This window comes from Dreissena polymorpha, unplaced genomic scaffold, assembly GCF_020536995.1.
Source record: "Dreissena polymorpha isolate Duluth1 unplaced genomic scaffold, UMN_Dpol_1.0 chrUn008, whole genome shotgun sequence".
Taxonomy (NCBI): Eukaryota; Metazoa; Mollusca; class Bivalvia; order Myida; family Dreissenidae; genus Dreissena; species Dreissena polymorpha.
Window position 1 is genome coordinate 612,887 of NW_026273322.1, and position 23,572 is coordinate 636,458.

The window sequence follows — 23,572 nt, forward strand, 5'->3', positions numbered from 1 at the left end:
ATAATCTGAGATTTATAATTAAATAAATTACTTCCCTTGAAATTAATTGTCTCTAACAAATCTCTATTTTTAGTAGCAAATAATTTTGCCATGTTTTTAAAGCAACCAAAACCATTTTCGAACTCATCCAAGATATCATTGGGACAAATCTTCTGACCAAGTTTCATGATGATTGGAAAATAAATGTGACCTCTAGAGTGTTAACAAGGTTTTACTATAGCCATATAAGGAAAATAGCCCCGCCCCCGTGGTGGCCATGTTTTTTTAACCAACCCGCATCATTTTTTAACTCCTCCAAGATATTATTGGGATGAATCTTCTGACCCAGTTTCATGCAGATCGGACTATAAATGTGGCCTCTAGAGTGTAAACAAGATTTTACTATAGCCTTATATAGCCATATAAGGAAAAATGCCCCGCCCCTTGGCGGCCATGTTTTTCAAGCAAACGTAATCATTTTCGAAATCATCCAAGATATCATTAAGACAAATTTTCTGACCATATTTCATCAAGATTGGACAATAAATGTGGCCTCTAGAGTGTAAACAAGGTTTTACTCTATAAAGCCATATAAGAAAAAATGCCCAGCCCCTGGCGGCCATGTTTTTTAACCAACCGGCTTCATTTTTGAACTCATACAAGATATTAGTGGGATGAATCTTCTGACAAAGTTTCATGAAGATTGGACAATAAATGTGGCCTCTAGAGTGTTAACAAGATTTTACTATCGCCATATATAGCCATATAAGGAAAACTGCCCTGCCCCTTGGCAGCCATGTTTTTCAAGCAAAGGTTACCATTTTTGAACTCATCCAAGATATCAGTGGGACAAATCTTCTGAGCAAGTTTCATGAAGATTGGAAAATAAATGTGGCCTCTAGAGTGTTAACAAGGTTTTACTATAGCCATATAAGGAAAAAATGCCCCGCCCCTTGGCAGCCATGTTTTTCAAGCAAACGTAACCATTTTCAAACTCATCCAAGATATCATTAAAACCAATCTTCTGACCAAATTTCATGAAGATTGGACAATAAATGTGGCCTATAGAGAGTTAACAAGGCAAATGTTGACTCCGCACAATGCACAACGGACGACAGACAAAAAGCGATCACGAAAGCTCACCTGAGCTAAAAATAAACGAAAGGGAAATAACTCCAAAAATACAGATAGGAGAATTGTGGTTCTTGTACTCTGCATTCTTTCTAAATATCAATCAACTAAGTTTCATTTAAATATCTTCAATCCCTTCTACTCGGCACTTCCCCCTGATGTTCTATAACATCATATTTAGTTCATGTGAATCCCATTAATGCTGCCAGAGTTTAGCTCTGCATATTCAGCATGGCCAGACTGACAAACTGAAGGATGGATTGACCATAGGAATTACTCTATTACTCTCTTAAGGGGCATAACAACAGCAATTATTCTATAGCTTGTTGCAGCATTTGACACTGGAGTCGTACCTTTCTTACAGAAAACAGACATTGATTATACAGAACATGTATATTCAGATATATTCACACAAGTTTTAAAGTAAGACAATTTTAAGAACATAAACAGTTTAACGTGGTTAAATGTAAATACTTTTATGGTATTATGTACTTCCTATATCATTACATAAAAAACATTACTGTCAACAATCATTTTGTTTGTAAAACCATAGCAAAATTAGAAAGCAAGTTGTGATAGAAATATGTGAAAAAGCATAGCAAAAACAACAAAAATGCTTTATGTTATATAATATCTAAAGAAATATAAACATCTAGAATAACACAACATTTTGTTCCACTATCATCAGTAAAAACTTAGTTGAAACTCACAATACATATCCTTGCGGAGCATAGTTCAAGTGCAACAATCGAGAACTAGACTATCAAGTCAGAACTTAGCACTTTGTTGTTTAAAAGTGTTCTCATCTTAACCATACCAGTGCTGTATTCACTAATTGTTGTATGCATTATCTTTATATTTAATGTGTTTGATAAGGCATGGAGTGTGTTTCCAGTTCAGAGCCTTTGTTTGAAAAAAAAACTTGACTCTTTTGGCAAGGATCAAAGTCACAACCAGTTAATCACAATTTAGGCATGTATTTTTATGCATGGATTTTGTTAATTCATTATACTGGGGTAAATGAACTGTTTTATTCCTTGCTAATTCTACAAGTAACTGAAATACTAGCATGAAGCTTTTAACATATAAACACTATATTTTGATAAAGTAGAAAAACACAATTCTTTTCAAAAGGAAGAAAACAATAAATTATCGTATCATAGGTCAGTGGTCCAGAATTTTTATCAGAAAACATTCAAACAGATAAAAACAGAAATGTTTATCTGCTTGAGCAGGGTGAACTGAACACATCCAAAACAGCATAAAAAACAAGTTGAAAACATAAATGTACGCCCTTTCTTAAAAAATGGTTGCAAATTTGAAAATACCTCAAGTGCATGCAAAATTCTGGAATACAAGATTATACGACCTTGTACTCACTACTCTTGCATTTATATAATATGTAAATGCTTAAACTCATATTATTGAATGCATATTGTTTAAACAATAGCCAAAACATATTCGTGCAATATAAAGTTAAACTTAATTACCGTGCATAGAAATATCATAGTCATTATTTGCAATATTTGCTGATTATGAACATTGATAAGTCCTCGCAATTACAAGCTAAGGCAGAGTAACATGACAAAATATTGCTAAACACCTGGATTAAAATTCAATCAGCATGCCTAAAGTTACAAACAGAACACAGAAAGAAATGACCCTTTCACTTTTATGTCAATTTCCTTTGAAAAGTAAAAAATCAAAGTACCAACATCATTAAATTCAATGCTATTAATTATCATTATTAAATTCAATCCTATCCCACTCAGAAGCACAGTGAAAATGGCTATGTGCAAACAGCATAAAACCAGAACAGCCTGCGAGTAACTTTCAGTCTGTTCAGGTTTTATGCTGTTTGCTTCTCAACAGTATCTAAGGGTTGGAACTGAAGCCTTTAAAACTTGAATCTAGTAAGAAAGGTCTTTAATAAAATGTTACTTTCTAAAGGACTACAAATGCTATGTGCAAACAGCATGTGCTATGTGCAAACAGCATAAAAACACCAGAACAGCCTGGGAGTAACTCGCAGTCTGTTCAGGTTTTATGCTGTTTGCTTCTCAACAGTATCTTAGGGTTGGAACTGAAGCCTTTAAAACTTGAATCTAGTAAGAAAGGTCTTTAATAAAATGTAACTTTCTAAAGGACTACAAATGCCTCAAAATAAGTATCTAAGTGGAAAAGGGTTAAGGTCACTAAGACAGTTCACCCTGTCTGGTCTCGAGCTATTCTGCCTGCTAATGACAACAAGAAACCTAGCATAAATTTCTGGCAGACAGCGTAACTTCTGACCAGACTGAACGACTGCACACATAAATCTGGAGCTACACTGGCGGCATATTGCATAAGAATGGTTTTCACGTGATGTGGGTCATATAGGTAGTCTAATATTTGCGTAAGTAGTTTAGTAAAAATTAGATGGAACAGTATTCTACTTAGAAACAATGTCTGTCAATTTTCACATTGAATAAAGAAAGCTCTGAATGATGCATTTATCAAGTGCATATATGAGTCGCGTTCTGAGAAAACTGGGCTTAATGCATGTGCGTAGTGTCATCCCAGATTAGCCTGTGCAGTCCGCACAGGCTAATCAGGGACAACACTTTCAGCTTTTATGGTATTTTTAGGTTTGAGGAAGTCCCTCCTTACCAAAAATCAAGTTAAGGCGGAAAGTGTTGTCCCTGATTAGCCTGTGCGGACTGCACAAGCTAATCCTGGACAACACTTTACGCACATGCATTAAGCCCAGTTTTCTCAGAACACAACACATATTATTTGTACAATAATGATACATAATATCTTAACAATAATCTTAGCATGGCTTGTCAGTGAAACTATTATCTTTAAGAGAAAAGAAAAAGAAGTTTCCTATAAAAGAACTGAGAAACAAGTTATCACAATTATTTTCGTAAAAACAAACACAAGTGCTTTTAAGTCCTTAAGTCAAAAACACAGTATGATCCACAAAGTTTATTTGCTGTTAAAAACACACCCAAGTGTGTAAATGAACACCAGTCCTGCATATCGCCCCACCACCCCTAGGGACAGTTTGCTGCCTCACTGTGGATGAGTCACACCTTGTCCAGGGCCTTTTCGAGGAGTTGGTTCAGTCGTGTCACCATGGAGCGAGGGTCGTCCAGCAAACCGGCCGTAACCATGGCATTGTCATACAACTGAAATATGAACAGTAAAGATCCGTTGGTTTTTTTAAGTCCAAAAGTAACTATAGAAAAGTTGTTTATGCAGTTTTTTCGGGTAATAGTTCATTTTGAATAAGAATATAAATTTCTATTTTCATAACGCTTATATGAAAACAAAAGCGTCTAGTGACAAACGCTGGTGCTTTTTTGTTTCTTAATTCTGCTGAAAACTTACAATATGGTTTAAAACAAAAGGGGAATACAGCAATAGGCACAGTAAAAGCCAGTCGGCAAGTTAAACTTCAGCATGAACCAAGAAGCAAAAATCTTAACAAGAGGGCCATGCAGGCCCTTATTCGTTCACCCGAGTTCGATGACACCAATTGTTTTACTCTTTCCCACTTAGTAGCAAAGTGAAAATGGCTATGTGCAAACAGCATTAAACCAGAACAGCCTGTGAGTAACTCGCAGTCAGGTTTTATGCTGTTTGCTGTTAATCAGTATCTAAGGTTTGGATATGAAGCCTTACAAACTTGAATCTTGTAACTCAAAGAAAGGTCTTAAATTAAATATAACTTTCTAAGGGACTCAAATGCATGAACATACATATCTAAGTGGTAAAGGGTCAATAATTGATTTGGTAATTTAGTTTTATATACACATGACTTAGATTGAAGCGTGGCCTACATATTGTCAAAATTACACATGACTTAGATTGAAGCGTGGCCTATATATTGTCAAAATAAATATTCTAAGTCAAAAAGGTGGTCATAAGAGTTGTAACAAGTATTTTTTCAGATTTGGCCTAGTGACCCAGTTTTTGGACTCACTTGAACCGATTTCAAAATAATTATAGATATTTCCAAAGTAAACATTCTGACCATTTTTCCACAAGATTGAGAAATAAATGTGGCCTCCAGAGTAGTTACAAGTGTTTTGCTAAGAACTGACATGGTGACCTATTATTTTGACATCACTGCTTTAGACTTTTTAAAATAATTTTCAGAATCAAGAATGTTGCTGATACATGTTTGATACATATGTTGACTGTAAATGGATGAATGAAAGGATAAATGAACAAATGGAGGATTGAACAAACTAAGTAACAAAGTTTGATTTAGGCCCACCCCTGCTAGAGGTACAGTCAACTTCAAAATAATGTATTTGTTAGAAAAATATGTGCCCAAATATCCCCATATGCCAGTATAGGTTGAGGGGGAAACTGTTGTACATGCCTTACATTTTGTATGAGATATAACCGTCCCTTGCTCAGCCCTAGATAGTTACAATATTCATAAACTTATCAGTCAGCATACCGATATATGACATGTACATTATTTCCTTCCCAACAGGCAGACAGTATCAATGAATTGAACTAAGTCAATGATAAATGAAGGTCATAGCAATCTGCACTAATATGATACAGATTCTTAGCTACAGTAGGGTTTTCATTCAACTGTAATTGGGACCAACTTGAGCACAGTATTGCCATAATGTATCATATTCTGAATATGGAAATGCGGTATTTCCTTTTCTGAAAGGGATGTTGGATAGTAAGTCATATTTCTGGGCCAAGTAACATACCCCTTGATTGCAGATGTTACTAATGTACTTGTAGACTTTTAAATAAATATTTTGTTTCAAGATCATAAACTTCTTAAAATAATACTACTACATTTTATTGAATAACTGAAATAACTAATTTAGTAACAATACAAACAAAACTCCCAATAACAAAACATATAAATTCAGTTATCCAAAAATGCAATTGGAATAATAACTAACATCTATTCTTTTGTTCACTGAAGAAATCATTTTGCAATATTTTTAAGTGTTTGCATTCATCAATTTCATAAATGTACTTCGTTATTATATGCCAAAATGCAGCATGCTGTCACATATCTTAGATAAATGACACCATGATCTCTCTATGACTGGTCAAGATGAATGCCTTGCTTGCGTGGGGATCAGCCATGAAATATTTCCTGTAGACAGTTTACCCTTCCCCGGATTCAAGTAGGGGCGTTGTTAGTTACTGGCATAATGTGCACTTGATGCTGGTAAACAGCTCATCCAGGTTAATTGATTGTGCAGCAGAGTTTGGAATAAGGAGAACTTATACTGCCTTGCTATATGAGCTAGCTTTTATAGTGACGCGGTAGTGTCTGTCTGATTTGAAACTGGGATGTCCCGGGTTCAATCCCACTGGGATGTCCCAGGTTCAATCCCACTGGGATGTCCCGGGTTCAATCCCACTGGGATGTCCCGGGTTCAATCCCACTGGGATGTCCCAGGTTCAATCCCACTGGGATGTCCCGGGTTCAATCCCACTGGGATGTCCCGGGTTCAATCCCATCTGTGTCAGGAATTTTCACTAAACCCCTTTACCAATCAGAGGCAAATCGATAATAGCTTTGTGCAAACAGCATAAAACCAAAACAGCCTTGAGTAACTCACAGTCTGTTCAAGTTTTATGCTGTTTGCTGCTCATCAGTATCTAAGGGTTGAAAATGAAGCCTTTAAAACTTGAATCTAGAAAGAAAAGTCTTAAATTAAATTTAACTTTGTTAAGGACTACAAATGCCTCAAAAAATGTATCTAAGTGGTTAAGGGATAATGGCAACGAGAATACGACAAAAATCAGTTCTCTTAATACCTTACCCAGCTACAATATGACTATCAAGAGATGTGTTTGTCAGAAACACAATGCCCCCTATTGCGCCTCTTTGAAGCCATATATTTGACCTTTGATCTTAACGGATGACTTTTACCTTGACTATTCACCACTCAAAATGTGCAGCTCCATGAGATACACATGCATGCCAAATATCAAGTTGCTATCTTCAATATTGCAAAAGTTATGACCAAGGTTAAAGTTTTGACGCCGCTTTGAAGCCATATATTTGACATTTGACCTTGAAGGATGACTTTGACATTGACCTTTCACCACTTAAAATGTGCAGCTCCATGAGATACACATGCCTGCCAAATATCAAGTTGCTATCTTCAATATTGCAAAAGTTATTGATTATTGCAAAACTTTAACCAAGGTTAAAGTTTTCCACAGAATGACAGACAGACAGACAGGCCAAAGACAATATACCCCGGATCATTCGATCCGGGGGCGTAAAAAGTTATGATAAAACTTTAACGAAGGCTAAAGTTATAGGAAAGAAAAATACAATGATATTTGACCTTTGACCTTGAAGGTTGACCTTGACCTTTCACCACTAAAAATGTGCAGCTGCACGAGAAGTAAGTAAGAGATTGAATGGAGAAAAGTTTTTTTTTATTTTTTTTTATTTTGACCTTTGACCTTGAAGGATTACCTTGACCTTTCACCATTCAAAATGTGCAGCTCCACGAGATACACATGCATGCCAAATATGTAGTTGCTGTGTTCAATATTTAAAGTTATGATAAAACTTTAATGAAGGTTAAAGTTATAGGAAAGAAAAATACAATGATATTTGACCTTTGACATTGAAGATTGACCTTGACCTTTCACCACTAAAAATGTGCAGCTGCACGAGGAGTAAGTAAGAAATTGAATGGAAGAAATGATTTTTTTGTTTTTAATTTTGACCTTTGACCTTGAAGGATGACCTTGACCTTTCACCACTCAAAATGTGCAGCTTCATGAGATACACATGCATGCCAAATATGAAGTTGCTGTGTTCAATATTAAACAAGGGCTGTTTGTAAAACATGCATGCCCCCCATATGGGCTGTCCGTTGTAGTGGCAGACATTGTGTGAATACGTTTTTTGTCACTGTGACCTTGACCTTTGACCTAGTGACCTGAAAATCAATAGGGGTCATCTGCGAGTCACGATCAATATACCTATGAAGTGTCATGATCATAGGCAAAAGCGTTCTTGAGTTAACATCCGAAAATCATTTTATTATTTCGGGTCACCGTGACCTTGACCTTTGACCTTGTGACCTCAAAATCAATAGGGGTAATCTGCCAGTCATGATCAATCTACCTATGAAGTTTCATGATCCTAGGCCTATGCGTTCTTGAGTTATCATCCGACAACAATTTTACTATTTCGGGTCACCGTGACCTTGACCTTTGACCTAGTGACCTCAAAATCAATAGGGGTCATCTGCGAGTCATGATCAATCTACCCATGAAGTTTCATGAACCTAGGCGTATGCGTTCTTGAGTTATCATCCGGAAACCATTTAACTATTTCGGGTCACCGTGACCTTGACCTTTGACCTAATGACCTTAAAATCATTAGGGGTCATCTGCGAGTCATGATTAATCTATCCATGAAGTTTCATGATCCTAGGCATATGCGTTCTTGAGTTATCATCCGGAAACCATTTTACTATTTCGGGTCACCGTGACCTTGACCTTTGACCTAGTGACCTCAAAATCAATAGGGGTCATCTGCGAGTCATGATCAATGTACCTATGAAGTTTCATGATCCTAGGCCCAAGCGTTCTTGAGATATCATCTGACAACCACCTGGTGGACGGACCGACAGACCGACCGACCGGCCTACCGACCGACCGACATGAGCAAAGCAATATACCCCCTCTTCTTCGAAGGGGGGCATAAAAAGTTATGATAAAACTTTAACACAGGTTAAAGTTTTAAGAAAGAAAAATACAATGATATTTGACCTTTGACCTTAAAGGATGACCTTGACCTTGACTTTTCACCACTCAAAATGAGCAGCTACATTAGATACACATGCATGGTAAATATCAAGTTGGAATGTTCAATTTTGCAAAAAAGTTATCAAACTTTAACCAAGGTCTAAGTTTTGGGACATAATGACAGACAGACAGACAGACAGACAGGACAAAAACAATATACCTCCGATCTATCGATCCGGGGGCATAAAAAAGGTATATAAATAGGTAAAGTAGGTATATAAATATAAGAATATAAATCAGACATAGTTTTGAGCAAACAACTTAAGATATGAGAATACAGCCAGAAATCTGCCTAAAACCAGTTATTTAGCAGGTTTTTAGGGTGAAAAATTGCAATAATTATCAGTATAATCAAAGCTTGATAAAACCATATAACACCTGAAAGTAGGATGTAAACACAGATCAATTTAATGTGACCATGCATGTAGATAACACTTCGCTGCATTCAACCACAATTGATCACAAACCATTCAAATGTTCAAGAATCAAACAAAATAAATGATACAAAACTTATTGATCCAAAATGTGACTCAACTAGATCAGGCTTCATTTCATTTCAATATTTCTAATTTAGTTTCAACTTTGCCTAAACATTGCAACCTTAATGTCTCATTTTCATTCTACAGATTTGAACATAAAAAATAAGTACTTATGATTATGGCAAGATGTCACAAATTTGTTGAACATGTGGCTCTTTATGTAATACATATATAGTTCTATAAAGTGCAAACTGCACATGCTAATTTGGAACAATACTTAACACACATGCATTAAGCCCTATTTTTGAAGAGAACACCTCCAATATTTCAACAAAAAAGAAACTTCAAATCACAAGATCATCGAGAATGTGAAAATAAAACATAAGAACCTGTAAACATAAGCCCTCATTTACATGTACCTCTTAATACATCATAAAGTACTCATCATTTACAAAACATATTTGAATACATTAACAGTATTTGAATTTTCTCTGAGGTTATGAAAGTTTCAAACATCAATAATATTTTTGATATAACCCTTATCTACTTTGATACATATTTAACAGGGGTGTCAAATGGCCAAAATCTAAAATCCTGAAAATAAGCCTAGCATGTGGGGACCAGTGCCAAAAGAGAGTTAATAATTCATTAAATTATGTTAACTTGTTAACAATACGGTATGTCAAAGTAAAATATTTTGTGTTTAAGATGACATTTTGTGACAAAAATCCTTAAATACCAGGAAAAAATCCTCTAACTTATATCAATATCAAAAGCAGTTATTGAGGGCCTAAATCCTGAATTCAGGAATAATCCTGAACTTTGACACCCCTGTTTAAACAGATTTGGACTCCATTAGAAAGTTAAATTAATTAAAGACCTTTTTTTACTAGATTCAAGTTTTAAAGGCTTCATTTCTAACCCTTAGTTACTGATGAACAGCAAACAGCATAAAACATGAACAGCCTGCCAGTGACTCACAGGCTGTTCTGGTTTTATGCTGTTTTCACTTAGCTTCTGAGTGGGAAATGTTTAATTAATTTCTGTTTCAAACTCAAAAGATAATGCTAATTTTAATAGTGGACAATAACCTTGTATTCTGTTCATGCATGACTTCTTTGCCAGTAATTTACCTCAGAATAAATAAAACTCTGCATTGTAATGAATACACAAGGTTTAATATGATAGCTGCGGGCATGTTTATATGTTCTTAGCAGTTTTAAATGAAAGATAACATAATCGTGCTGTATTTTGGTCACCTATTTAAATACTGGTACATCATGTGATGATAGTACGTCTTATTTTGTAATATCATCTATAGGTAAAACTGACAACAGGAAATGATTACACTATGAAATATAAAGACCAACAAAAGAATGAAACCAAAGAAGACATACTTAGCTATGATTTTATAACAAAAGTACCAGTAAAAATTAATATTTAAATTATATGTTTATATACAGTCTGTATTCACAATTGTATCATTAGTTATACACAAATATATGCAAAATTACTTGTTTTATTGAGAGGTTAGGTGAAAAACAGCTAGCTGGTGTCATACAAATGATTATCATCAAAATCATTATTAAAATCATCATCATCATCATCATCATCATCATCATCATCCTCATCATCATTATGTTCATCCTCATCATCATCATCATGATCATCATGATCATCATAATTATCATCATTAGTATTATCATCCTCATCATTATCATCCTCCTCCTCATTATTATCATCATCCTTTTCCTCCTCCTCATCATTATTATCATCCTCCTCATTATTATCATCCTCATCCTCCTCATTTTTATCATCCTCATTATTATCATCATCATCATCCTCATTATTATCATCCTCATCCTTATTATCATCATCCTCATCCTCACCATCATCATCATCACCTTCTCTGCCTCATCATTGTCTTTAATGTAAACATCATATACACCATACATGTAAAATGCAAATTAATGTATTATCCTCCTGTAAAGAAATAATAGCCCAGGGGGAGCAACTTCTTAAGAAACTGTTTTTTACATGAGAATTTGCTTACAATAAAATTAAGTAAATACGTTGCGTCTTATATGTCAATATTCCTGAAATCAATCTACACAATCTTGTAAACCTAACATCAATCAATAGTGCAAGTAAATGATAATGATATGCCTATACAAACACCATATTGTTTACAAGACAGTCAAGTTTGTAAAACACTTTATCCCTAAGTTCAAACATCTGAAAATGCAAGTTTAACAAGAGCACCGCCTTGTGGGTGCAGACCGCTCATCTATTTTCTTTTTAAAGGTGAAGGGACTCTCATTTTCAATCACAAAGGAAAGGAGGGAGGGGTGGAGTGAAGAGGGGTGTATAGTGTGTGTGGGGGGGGGGGGGGAATAAATCAGGGGGGATTCTTGGGTGCTATGGTTGGACGTTATTTCAAACATAAAATAATAAAATAAAATATTTGTGTTTTTAACCGTTTCAAAAAAAATAAATAATTGGGGGTGGGGGGGTGGGGTGGGGGGGGGGGTATAGTGTGAGGCTGTGGTGGTAATTTGTGAGATGATCGTAAAAAAAAAAAATAGGGGGGGGGGGATACGGGTGGGGGGAGGGGGGGGGGTGGGGTGATTCTTGGGTGCGATGGTTGGACGGTATTTCAAACATAAAATAATAAATATAAATATTTGTGTTTTTTAACCGTTTCAAAAAAAACAAATTTGGGGGTGGGGTGGGGGGTATAGTGTGAGGGTGTGGTGGTCATTTGTAAGATTATCTTTAAAAAAAAAAATTTAGGGGGGGGGGGAGGGAGGGGGGGGAGAGTGGGGGGGGGGGGGAGGGCACACGGGATGGTTTGGGTGGAGTCTATTGTGGTATGTCAGGTAAGAGTAATTTGCTCAAAGTATCAATCAAATCTAATCATAAATAAAGAAGTTATGGCAATTTTAGCAAAATTAAATAATTTGACCTTGAGAGTCAAGGTCATTCAAAGGTCAAGGTAAATTCAACTTGCCAGGTACAGTAACCTCATGATATCATGAAAGTATTTGAAGTTTGAAAGCAATAGCCTTGATACTTAAGAAGTAAAGTGGATCGAAACACAAAATTTAACCATATATTCAAAGTTACTAAGTCAAAAAAGGGCCATAATTCCGTACAAATGACAACCAGAGTTATGCAACTTGTCCTTTTAGTGTACCCTTATGATAGTTTGCGAGTGTTCCAAGTATGAAAGCAATATCTATGATACTTTAGGGGTAAAGTGGACCAAAACACAAAACTTAACCAAATTTTCAATTTTCTAAGTATAAAGGGCCCATAATTCTGTCCAAATGCCAGTCAGAGTTACATAACTTTGCCTGCACAGTCCCCTTATGATAGTTAATAAGTGTTGCAAGTATGAAAGCAATAGCTTTGATACTGTAGGAATAAAGTGGACCTTAACACAAAACTTAACCAAATTTTCAATTTTCTAAGCATAAAAAGGGCACATAATTCTGTCAAAATGCCAGTCAGAGTTACATTACTTTGCCTGCACAGTTCCCTTATGATAGTTAGTAAGTGTTGCAAGTATGAAAGCAATAGCTTTGATACTTAAGGAATAAAATGGACCTAAACACAAAACTTAACCAAAATTTTCAATTTTCTAAGTATAAAAAGGGCACATAATTCTGTCAAAATGCACACCAGAGTTATCTAACATTGCCTGTCCAGTCCCCTTATGATAGTAAGTAAGTGTACCAAGTTTGAATGCAATAGCATTGATACTTTCTGAGAAAAGTGGACCTAACCGCAAAACTTAACCAAAAGGCCAAAGCCAAAGGCTCGCTTACTAACAAAATTCCTGAACTTGTTTAATAAAATATGGTATGATATGACAACTCGAGCCAGATCCTATATAATATGTTATTTTAAACATTGGGCAACAACTCTGTGAAAAAACGCAATTGTGAAACCTTGTAAACATGCGATTGCACATAATTATTCTGTGAAAATTTAGAAAAAGTTGAAGCTTAAAAAGCACGATTTTGCACAGAAGCTTTTTATGCAATTTGAAACAAAGAGCAATAACTCCAAAAAGATAACGCAAATGTTAAGACCTTGAAAATATGCGCTGTAGATCTTGAACATAATTACTCTGTAAAAATTATGCAACAACCAAATGCAAAACACAGGTGTTGCCCAAAGAAGCATTTTTATTTTATTTCAAACATTGGGCAATAACTCTTTAAAAATAAGGCAATTGTGAAACCTTGAAAACATGCGCCTGCACATAATTATTCTTTGAGAAATGCAAAATTTGAAGAAAATGAAGGAGTTGTGACCAGAAGCTTTTTCATGTATTTGAAACATTATGCGCTGTAGCTCTTGAATATCATTATTCTGTAAAAATTCTATGACAATCTAATGCAAGCAACTTTTACATGTAATTTGAGACAAAGGGCAATAACTCCTTAAAAATTAAAACAATTGCAAAACCTTGAATATATGGACTGTGGCAATCGGAGACAATTATTCTGTAAAGGTCTGACAAAAATTGCACACCAAGTTAGGGATGAGTATTTCACAGACGCTTTTACATTTAATTATAAACGATGGGCAATAACTCGCTATTAAGAATTACTGAAATCAAAAAACATTAGCAATATGCGCTGTAGCCTTTGGACTTCTGTTAACAGCGGTACTGGGTTCCAGCCCACAAAAGGCTTTTTAATTTTAATTTGAACTTTTCCTTGTTATTATAATTCTTTCAAACTATTCCAAATAGGAGTATTCTTTAGTAAATTCATTCAATGACATTTGTCAAAAAATAAAACAAGAAACCGTCGGAGACGGGTGATGCTCCCCAAAGTTGTTTTTTTGTCACAATATTGCACTATATATTCAGATAAAAGGAAACGTCTTGAGGGGCATAACTTTGGACAAAATAATACAATGGATGGTTTAGTAACTTAAAAATTTCAAAGGGCCATAACTCTCTAAATAAATCTTCTAACCAGAAACCACAAATAACATGCACATCTCCTCAAGGTAGTTAAGCTTCCTATAAAGCTTCATTGAATTTCAGTCAGTAGTTGGGGAGAAATAGCCCAGACAAGAATTGCACTATATGTACAGTTAATAGAAAATTTCAAAGAGCCATAACTCTGTAAAAAATCATCCGACGGCTGATAATATGCACATCTCCTCTTGGTAGTGAAGCTTCCCATAAAGTTTAATTGAATTTCGGTCATTAATTGCTGAGAAATAGCCCGGACAAAAATTGTGCACGGACGGACACACGCATGGACAGACGAAGCGGCAACTATATGTTTCCCCTGAAAATTTTGGGGGAGCATAAAAATCTGTTAACAAGTCCCCTTAATCTGCTAAATTGATGGTCAGAGTTATCTACCTTTGTCAGTGACACCAAATACTGACCCAGAAAACTGTAGAATAGAACTTAACAAGAGATGTTTTTGAGAAACACAATACCCCCATTGCGCCGCTTTGAAATAAAATTTCAATATATCATTTGGCAGGTTTAGAAATTATCTCCCTTTTAAAGCTTATTACTTCCCTTGGATTGTATATTTTCACTTTTGACCTTGAAGGATGACCTTTACCTTTCACCACTAAAAATGTGCAGCTTCATAAGATACACATGCATGCCAAATATCAAGTTGCTATCTTCAATATTCAAAAAAGTAATGACCAAACTTTAACGAAGGTTAAAGTTTTGGTTAAAGTTATGGGTCACACACAAACAATGAATGCAGGCTTGGCGAAATTGCCGGTCCACCAGTCCTGACCGGCAGATTTCCATTTGGTCCAGCAGGTTTAAGAAGAATGTCGGTCCTGGCAACCGGCAAAAAGTGAAATGAATGCAAACAAATCATGTTTTTTTCAAGTTTGAAAATTCGAAGAGCAAACCCCTTACTACATCCACAGGTATTGGGCGCGTGGCCAAGTCATTTTAACACTATCAATATGTCATAAAACAACATTTTTCATCATTTTGACCAAACAAAATTTAAAAACAAGAGCTGTCACCATGGGATGACATATGCCCCCTATAAACGCTTTGATAGAAGTTATGAGCACTTTTCGAAACCTAAACACAGATTTCGAAAACTTAACGCGGACCCTTAGTTCAAGGTCAAGGTCACAGGGGTCAAAATTTGTGTGCGTACGGAAAGGCCTAGTCCATATACACATGGATACCAAATATGAAGGCTATACCTCAAGGGACATAGAAGTTATGAGCATTTTTCGAAACCTAAGTGCAGATTTTGAAACCTAAACGCAGACCCTTAGTTCAAGGTCAATGTCACAGGTGTTAAAATGTTTGTGCGTTTGTTTGGAAAGGCCTTGTCTATATACACATGCATACCAAATATGAAGGTTATATCTCAAGGGACATAAAAGTTATGAGCATTTTTGGAAATCTAAACGCAGATTTGGAAACCAAAACGCGGACCTTAAGTTCAACGTCAAGGTCACATGGGTAAAAATGTGTGTGCGTATGGAAAGGCCTTGTCCATATACACATGCATGCCAAATATGAAATTCCTATCTGAAGCAACATAGAAGTTATGAGCATTTTTCGAAACCTAAACGCAAAGTGTGACAAAAAGACGGACAGACAGACGGACAGTCCGATCACTATTATTATGCCCTCCTTTGGGGGCATAAAAAAAAATCGGATATAATATATTCATACAAGGTAGGTATCTCTTGACACAGGAAAATCACCTACATCAACGGTTGATTTTGTAAACTATGTACCATTTTGTTGGAAAAGGTTGCCTCGTGACGAAAAATGACCATGAACGACTACTTGCCAACATAAACTTCAAGAAAACACTTCTCAACTCGTAGAAATGCTAGGTCAGCTCTTGTCTGAACGAACGTTCAGTGCCGATTTTAAAGACAAAAACTATTGAAATATGCCAGCTACCGAACATAATGCGCATGAATACAATAAACAAATACGAGTTTATCAACTAACAAACTGTTATCTTATTAGGATAAAGCACTGGCAGTGGCTTGTTGAGCTAAAATAAAGGGTTTATGTTAATGTACATAGTTGTTTTGTTGTTTTTTCTGTCCAGCTAAATTTTCTACGGACCAGCAAATTTTCTGAATGCCTGTCCTGATGACTGGCAGATTTTTTCCAATTTCGCCAAGCCTGTGAATGAATGACAGACAGACAGGCCAAAAACAATATGCCCCCATCTTTTGATCCAGGGGCATAAAAAAAGAAAGTACTTAAAGATTCCTTAAGATTATGGCACAATGTCACTGAAATTTGTTGAACATGTGGCTTTTTATTGAATACATATATAGTTATATAAAGGCAGACTGCACTTGCTACTTTGGGATAATTTGGGATTTGAGCTTTTAATGGACCATTTGTTGTAGTTACAGAAATTTTACTTTCACACAAACCAGTGGCCTCACATAATGACCCTGAACACATTTTGTAAGTTTCAAATGAATAGCTGTAGTAGTTACAGAAAAATACATTGTTTGAAACAAACCTTAACCTGAACTTCATCTTACAAACAAGATGCGTTTGTGAAACACAATGTCCCCCTATATGATGTTTGACCTTGAAGGATGACCTTGACCTTGACCCTTCACCACTCAAAATGTGCAGCTCCATGAGATACACCTGCATTTCAAATATAAAATTGCTAGCTTCAATATTGCAGAAGTGACATTACATGAGCAATTTTTAACCCATATATTTGACCTTGAAGGATGACCTTGACCTTTCACCACTTAAAATTTGCAGCTCCATGAGATACACATGCATGCCAAATATCAAGTTGCTATCTTCAATATTGCAAAAGTATTCATAAAATAAGCGATTTGGGCCACATATATTTGACCTCTGACCTTGAAGGATGACCTTGACCTTTCACCACTTTAAATGTGCAGCTCCATGAGATACACATGCATGCCAAATATCAAGTTGCTATCTTCAATATTGCAAAAGTACTCATAAAATAAGCGATTTGGGCCACATATATTTGACCTCTGACCTTGAAGGATGACCTTGACCTTTCACCACTCAAAATGTGCAGCTCCATGAGATACACATGCATGCCAAATATCAAGTTGCTACCTTCAATATTGCAAAAGTATTCAGAAAATGAGCGATTTTGGCCACATATATTTGACCTCTGACCTTGAAGGATGACCTTGACCTTTCACCACTCAAAATGTGCAGCTCCATGAGATACACATGCATGCCAAATATCAAGTTGCTATATTCAATATAGCAAAAGTTATTGCAAAATGTTAAAGTTGGCGCGAACAGACCAACCAACAGACCAACCAACCAACCAACAGACAGGGCAAAAACAATATGTCCCCCACTACTATAGTGGGGGACATAAAAAATAACAAGAGCTCGCAGTCGGAGACAGATGCTCCATCCCCATCCCCAACAGGGCCTTGACATTCATCACTCAATCCTTTGATGACATATTTAACGGACATCAATTGAACACTTAATGTCACAGTGATCTTGACCTTTGAACTAGTGACCCCAATTTAAATAGGGGTCATCTACTGTCCAAGGCAAATGCATATGTTAAGCATCAAGCAAATCGGTTAATTCGTTGAGAAGTTCTTGATCAGAAACGATTTTCACACTTATTGTGACAGTGACCTTGACATTTGACTTATTGACCCCAATTTCAATAGGGGTCATTTACTGCCCAAGTCAAATGCACATGTGAAGTATCAAGCCAATCGGTCAAGTCATTGACGAGTTTGATCGAAAACAATTTTCACCCTCATCATGACAGTGGCCTTTGACCTAGTGACCCCAATTTCAATAGGGGTCATCTACTGTCCAAGGCCAATGCACATGGGAAGTATCAAGCCAATTTGTTGAAGAGTGATCGATCAGTAAAGTATAAAAGAGGGTGTAATTCTGATAAAAAAGCTGTCAAAGTTTTAGATCTTTGTCAGTGACTGTTTATAAGGTCTCTGAATACATCAAATTTTGACTTAGTATTTTAGGAGTAAATATGGAGATTTTGCATACAAATGTAAAACCTGAATTTCTAAGTCTAGAAAAATGTCAAAACGACGTAGTTGCCCCCACTATATTTTACAGGACATGGAAATTAGTGTTGTTTGCCACACATAATGTGAACAATTTAGAACGCATGTATATACTATTCCTTTAATACTGTTGATATACATAAAGCCTATTTCACATAAATGATAATGACCTTTAGACAGGTATGTTGTTGGTGCATACATCTTCTGGTCTTGAAGTAATGAAACATTTTGAAATGTACTATAAAAAATAGAACTTACTTTCAAACGAACATTTACTTTCACTTATACCATTTACAAATATGCACAAACTTCCAAGTGTCCACTGTGGACAGGAGCTTGAAGTGACCAAAATGGTTGGTTAATGCCACACAAGATATGATAATTATTTGTGCCAATTTATTGACAAACATGTACATGATATTTGATGAAGAAGAAAAAATGCAACTATGTGGATTGAAGATTGGATGAAATTTGCTGGAGCAGAACACATTTGTTAAACCAATTTCAGATAATTTGAACCTGTTCAAGATATCACTACACTTCAACACCGTTATTTTGAACACTGATAATCCGAAGTCACCGTTATTTCGAAGTATTTTTTGGGTCCCGATTTTGGTTCTTCTTTGTTTAATGTAAATTTTCATTGTTAATACGAACTTCATTAAAGCGAAGAAATCGTTAATTCAAAGTGATTCTGTCGGTCCCAACACTATAATTCGCACCTAATTATCAATCTTTAATAAAAAGTCAAAACGGCAAAACACTGAGCTTAATTTCACACCTTTGTCATCTGCGCTTGGCACTGGCCAGCGATCAGCGGACGCAGTAGAAGATGAATTCAGCGACGACGACGAGGCCGACAACACCAGAATGAACATGATATCAAATCAATGTGTGACCTCATGCATCAACGATGTAAGGCAGTTCTGCGAGCAAAACACGGGCGGAAGTGAGTTCTAGAATGTCCTTGACAAATAGGAAAAATATGTTACACGCGTCCAGTTTAGTGCTGCTAACGCCGGTGACATCGTGAGACATCGCGTCTTATTTAAAACAAGAGCACCGCCTTGCGGGTACAGACCGCTCATCTATTTTCTTTTTAAAGGTGAAGGGACTCTCAATTTCAATCACAAAGGAGGGAAGGGTGGAGTGAAGAGGGGTGTATAGTGTGGGGGTGTGGACATTTATTACATTATCTTCCAAAAATGCCAAAACAAAATCCCCCCCCCCCCAAAAAAAAATATTGAGGGTGGGGGAGGGGGGGTAGGGTGGGGGGGAGGGGATTCTTGGGTGCGATGGTTGGACGGTATTTCAAAAATAACATAATACAAAATTAATATTTGTGTTTTTAACCGTTTCTTAAAAAAAAAGGGGGGGGGGTTGGGGTGGCGGGGTCGGGGGGTAAAGTGAGAGGGTGTGGTGGTCATTTGTGAGATGATCTTAAAAGGAAAAAAAAAAAGAAAAACAAATTTAGGGGGGGGGAAGGATTCGGTGGGGGGGGGGGAGGGCACGGGGGATGGTTTGGGTGGAGTTTATTGTGGTATGTCAGGTAAGAGTTATTTTGTCAAAGTATCAATCAAATCTAATCATAAATAAAGAAGTTATGGCAATTTTAGCAAAATTTAATAATTTGACCTTGAAAGTCAAGGTCATTCAAAGGTCAAGGTAAAATTCAACTTGCCGGGTACAGTAACCTCATGATAGCATGTAAGTATTTGAAGTTTGAAAGCAATAGCCTTGATACTTTAGAAGTAAAGTGGATCGAAACACAAAATTTAACCATATATTCAAAGTTACCAAGTCAAAAAAAGGGCCATAATTCCGTCAAAATGACAACCAGAGTTATGCAACTTGTCCTTTTACTGTACCCTTATGATAGTTTGCGAGTGTTCCAAGAATGAAAGCAATATCTATGATACTTTAGGGGTAAAGTGGACCAAAACACAAAACTTAACCAAATTTTCAATTTTCTAAGTATAAAGGGCCCATAATTCCGTCCAAATGCCAGTCAGAGTTACATAACTTTGCCTGCACAGTCCCCTTATAATAGTTAATAAGTGTTGCAAGTATGAAAGCAATAGCTTTGATACTGTAGGAATAAAGTGGACCTAAACACAAAACTTAACCAAATTTTTAATTTTCTAAGTATAAAAAGTTCACATAATTCTATCAAAATGCCAGTCAGAGTTACATAACTTTGCCTGCACAGTCCCCTTATGATAGTTAGCAAGTGTTGCAAGTATGAAAGCAATAGCTTTGATACTTAAACCAAAATTTTCAATTTTCTAAGTATAAAAAGGGCACATAATTCTGTCAAAATTGCACGCCAGAGTTATCTAACTTTGCCTGCCCAGTCCCCTCATGATAGTAAGTAAGAGTACCAAGTTTGAATGCAATAGCATTGATACTTTCTAAGAAAAGTGGACCTAAATGCAAAACTTAACCGGACGCCGACGCAGACGCCAACGCCAAGGTGATGACAATAGCTCATAATTTTTTTTTTTTAAATAGATGAGCTAAAAAATGTAAATTCATTTCCGAAAATGTATTCATATGCATTTACACGTATGATAATTTGTGCTTTTCATTATATTGTATATGTTCTGTAATAAGAGAAAACTAAAAAGAAGAAGAAAAAGAATCGGTTTATTCCTCTGTTTGTTACAAATAGAAATCTATTGCTATCTGACTAGTTTACGTTTTTAGGTAAAACAATTATTAATAGTAGCATGTAACCGAACGATGCAAATTCCACAACGTTTTATTTGTACAGAGTCAAAGAAGTCTTCTGTCAAATGTTTATTTCGAATTATCATTAATGCAAAGTTTTTTAACGGTCCCGTCGACTTCAAAATAACGGTGTTGAAGTGTATTTTCATTAAGCTAGGTAATATTGGAATGAAACATTTAAACTTCATCATCAGACACAAAGGTACCTAACCAACAACCAAAAACTAAAATCTGAAATGATGAAGATCAAGCTCTTGCAACAAACAACCAGACAAAAAACCATGGAACCTTAGTCAATACTGGTTAACTATTAAAAGGAGATTGTTTGGCCATTAAAAGAAAACAATTGTCGGCCACAGATCATTCAAGGTTCACAAATAACTTGATGGATCAACAACCATTAACAAATTGCTGGCAACTAGTCCGCCATATCTTGGTCACTGGTTGTCAAAATTATGACGAAACAACCACTAGTAGCAAGCCCTTATTCTCCCTATCTTGGTTCAGTTGTGGATGGAGATATTCTGGAGCATCAAGGACCAAAGAAACATAAACATGAGTTCGTCTCTGGAAAAAGCTGGCTAAATGCATGTTCATTAAGTATCGTCTCAGATTAGCACAGTCTAACATGGGACGATACTTTGGACAAATCGGATTTTGGTTAAGAAAAGACTTCCTTAAAACAAAAAATTCCATAAAAGTAGAAAGTGTCGCCCCCGATTTGTACCGTAAAAACCCAGTCATAAGGCGAGATTTTTTACCTCCAAAATTTGATTAAAAATACAGCATCGACTTATGAGGTCGACCACAAAAAAAATTAATGAAATTCGACGAAGATTGATCCCCACGGCAATTGTTGTTGTTGTTTAAAAAAACTTGTTGATTTACGACACATGAAATTTCGTCTTTTAACTGATACTTACCAATTAATATAACCACAGTTTGCAACATTTCCATAGTTTTTATTTTCATAATTTAATCCAAAGTTTTCATGTTATCAGGTGTTTTTTATAACTGAACGCGTAAACAAAAGATCAGGTCATTTTTAAAGTCCAGCGATAATTGGCAACCTGTGTGAATTGACAGTTTGACGTCATCAAAGGAAAGCCGCTTCCTGTCTAGAAGCCATAAAGCATCACCCTTCTCGCCGATAAAATAAGATTCCTTTAATTTGTGAAACGACATGTTTAACCAATTGCGAGTTTGTTATTCACTGGTAATCCTCCAATTATGTTTGAGCACTGTTATGTAGAACAAAGGTGGAGTTAGCGGTCTATTGGTTATGTCAATCATTGTCATAAAAACGTGTATTACCGATAGATAAAAAGTACAAAGATTTCATTATAGTGATCACAGTGTGTCATCGGATTATAAGTTTGTGGATTAATACTAGCGTGGACAATTTAGTGCAAACTTTATAATACTTTATCAATTTGACTAACACATTTGATTTGTGAACATGACTAGAAAACGCAAACGCCATGCGAATGACAATGCGTTTAAAATACACGTGATAGAATTTGCAGAGCAATCAAATAATAATGCGGCTGCTGAACGCAAGTTTTGTGTTTCGTATGTCGTTGTTGTGTAAATTACGATGTACATGTATATACGTCTTGGTTTCCTATGTTGTTGATTTTGTTTTTATGTGGTTCATAATGATTTGCTTGTCTAAATTTTTATCTATTATTTTCGATTTCCTAAATATATATATCGTATTGATGATATTTAAAATGCAAATACTTATAAATTAGGTGACCCTGGAGCATGGCCAATTTAGACTCAATGGACATAGGTTGAACAATATTTGAAGATTACCACTTGACAATATTACGGTCCAACTATTAAATCCCTTAAACTAGCACTTCCAGAAAAAAATCTATTTATAATTTAAGTCTCTTTAAAGCATGTGACCACTGGGCTTTTCCCACAGGGGCAGGATTTGAACAAATACATGTATTGAAAAAGACCTCTATCTGATGTTTTACACCATATATCAAGGGGCTTGGAAGAGCGTTTTTGTAGAAAAACATAAATTTATAAGTTATTAACTATATAATAATATATAAATCATGTGACCCCTGGGACGTAACCAGCTTTTACCACAGGGGCATGGTTAAACATAGCTTTGTAGGGTACCACTATATGATGTTACAAACCAAATTAAAAGTGAGGTTTGTGGGTTCAAAGAGGAGTTTAAAGGTATTTATTGTATAAGCCTATAAATCAGGTGACTCTAGAACGTAGGCATGTTTTACCCCAAGGCCCTTTCTTTGTAGAAGACAAATGTTTCAGGCCAATTATGAAACCTCTAAGTCTTAAAATTGCAGATGAAAAGAATGTGTCCACTTATAAAATGCATTTTTACCTCTGGAGAC

The 23,572-nt window shown here is 35.8% G+C and overlaps 1 protein-coding gene across 1 annotated transcript in view; it reads right to left on the reverse strand.

Annotated features, from left to right (window-relative positions):
* Nucleotides 1–1,488: 1,488 nt before the first annotated feature.
* LOC127863425 (heat shock protein 75 kDa, mitochondrial-like) overlaps nucleotides 1,489–23,572 on the reverse strand; it is a 56,730-nt gene continuing 34,646 nt past the window's right edge. The window contains exon 18 of the mRNA XM_052402949.1: nucleotides 1,489–4,283. Within this exon, the coding sequence (XP_052258909.1) occupies nucleotides 4,182–4,283 (102 nt within the window). The 3' untranslated portion in view covers nucleotides 1,489–4,181. The remainder of the gene's footprint in view (nucleotides 4,284–23,572) is intronic.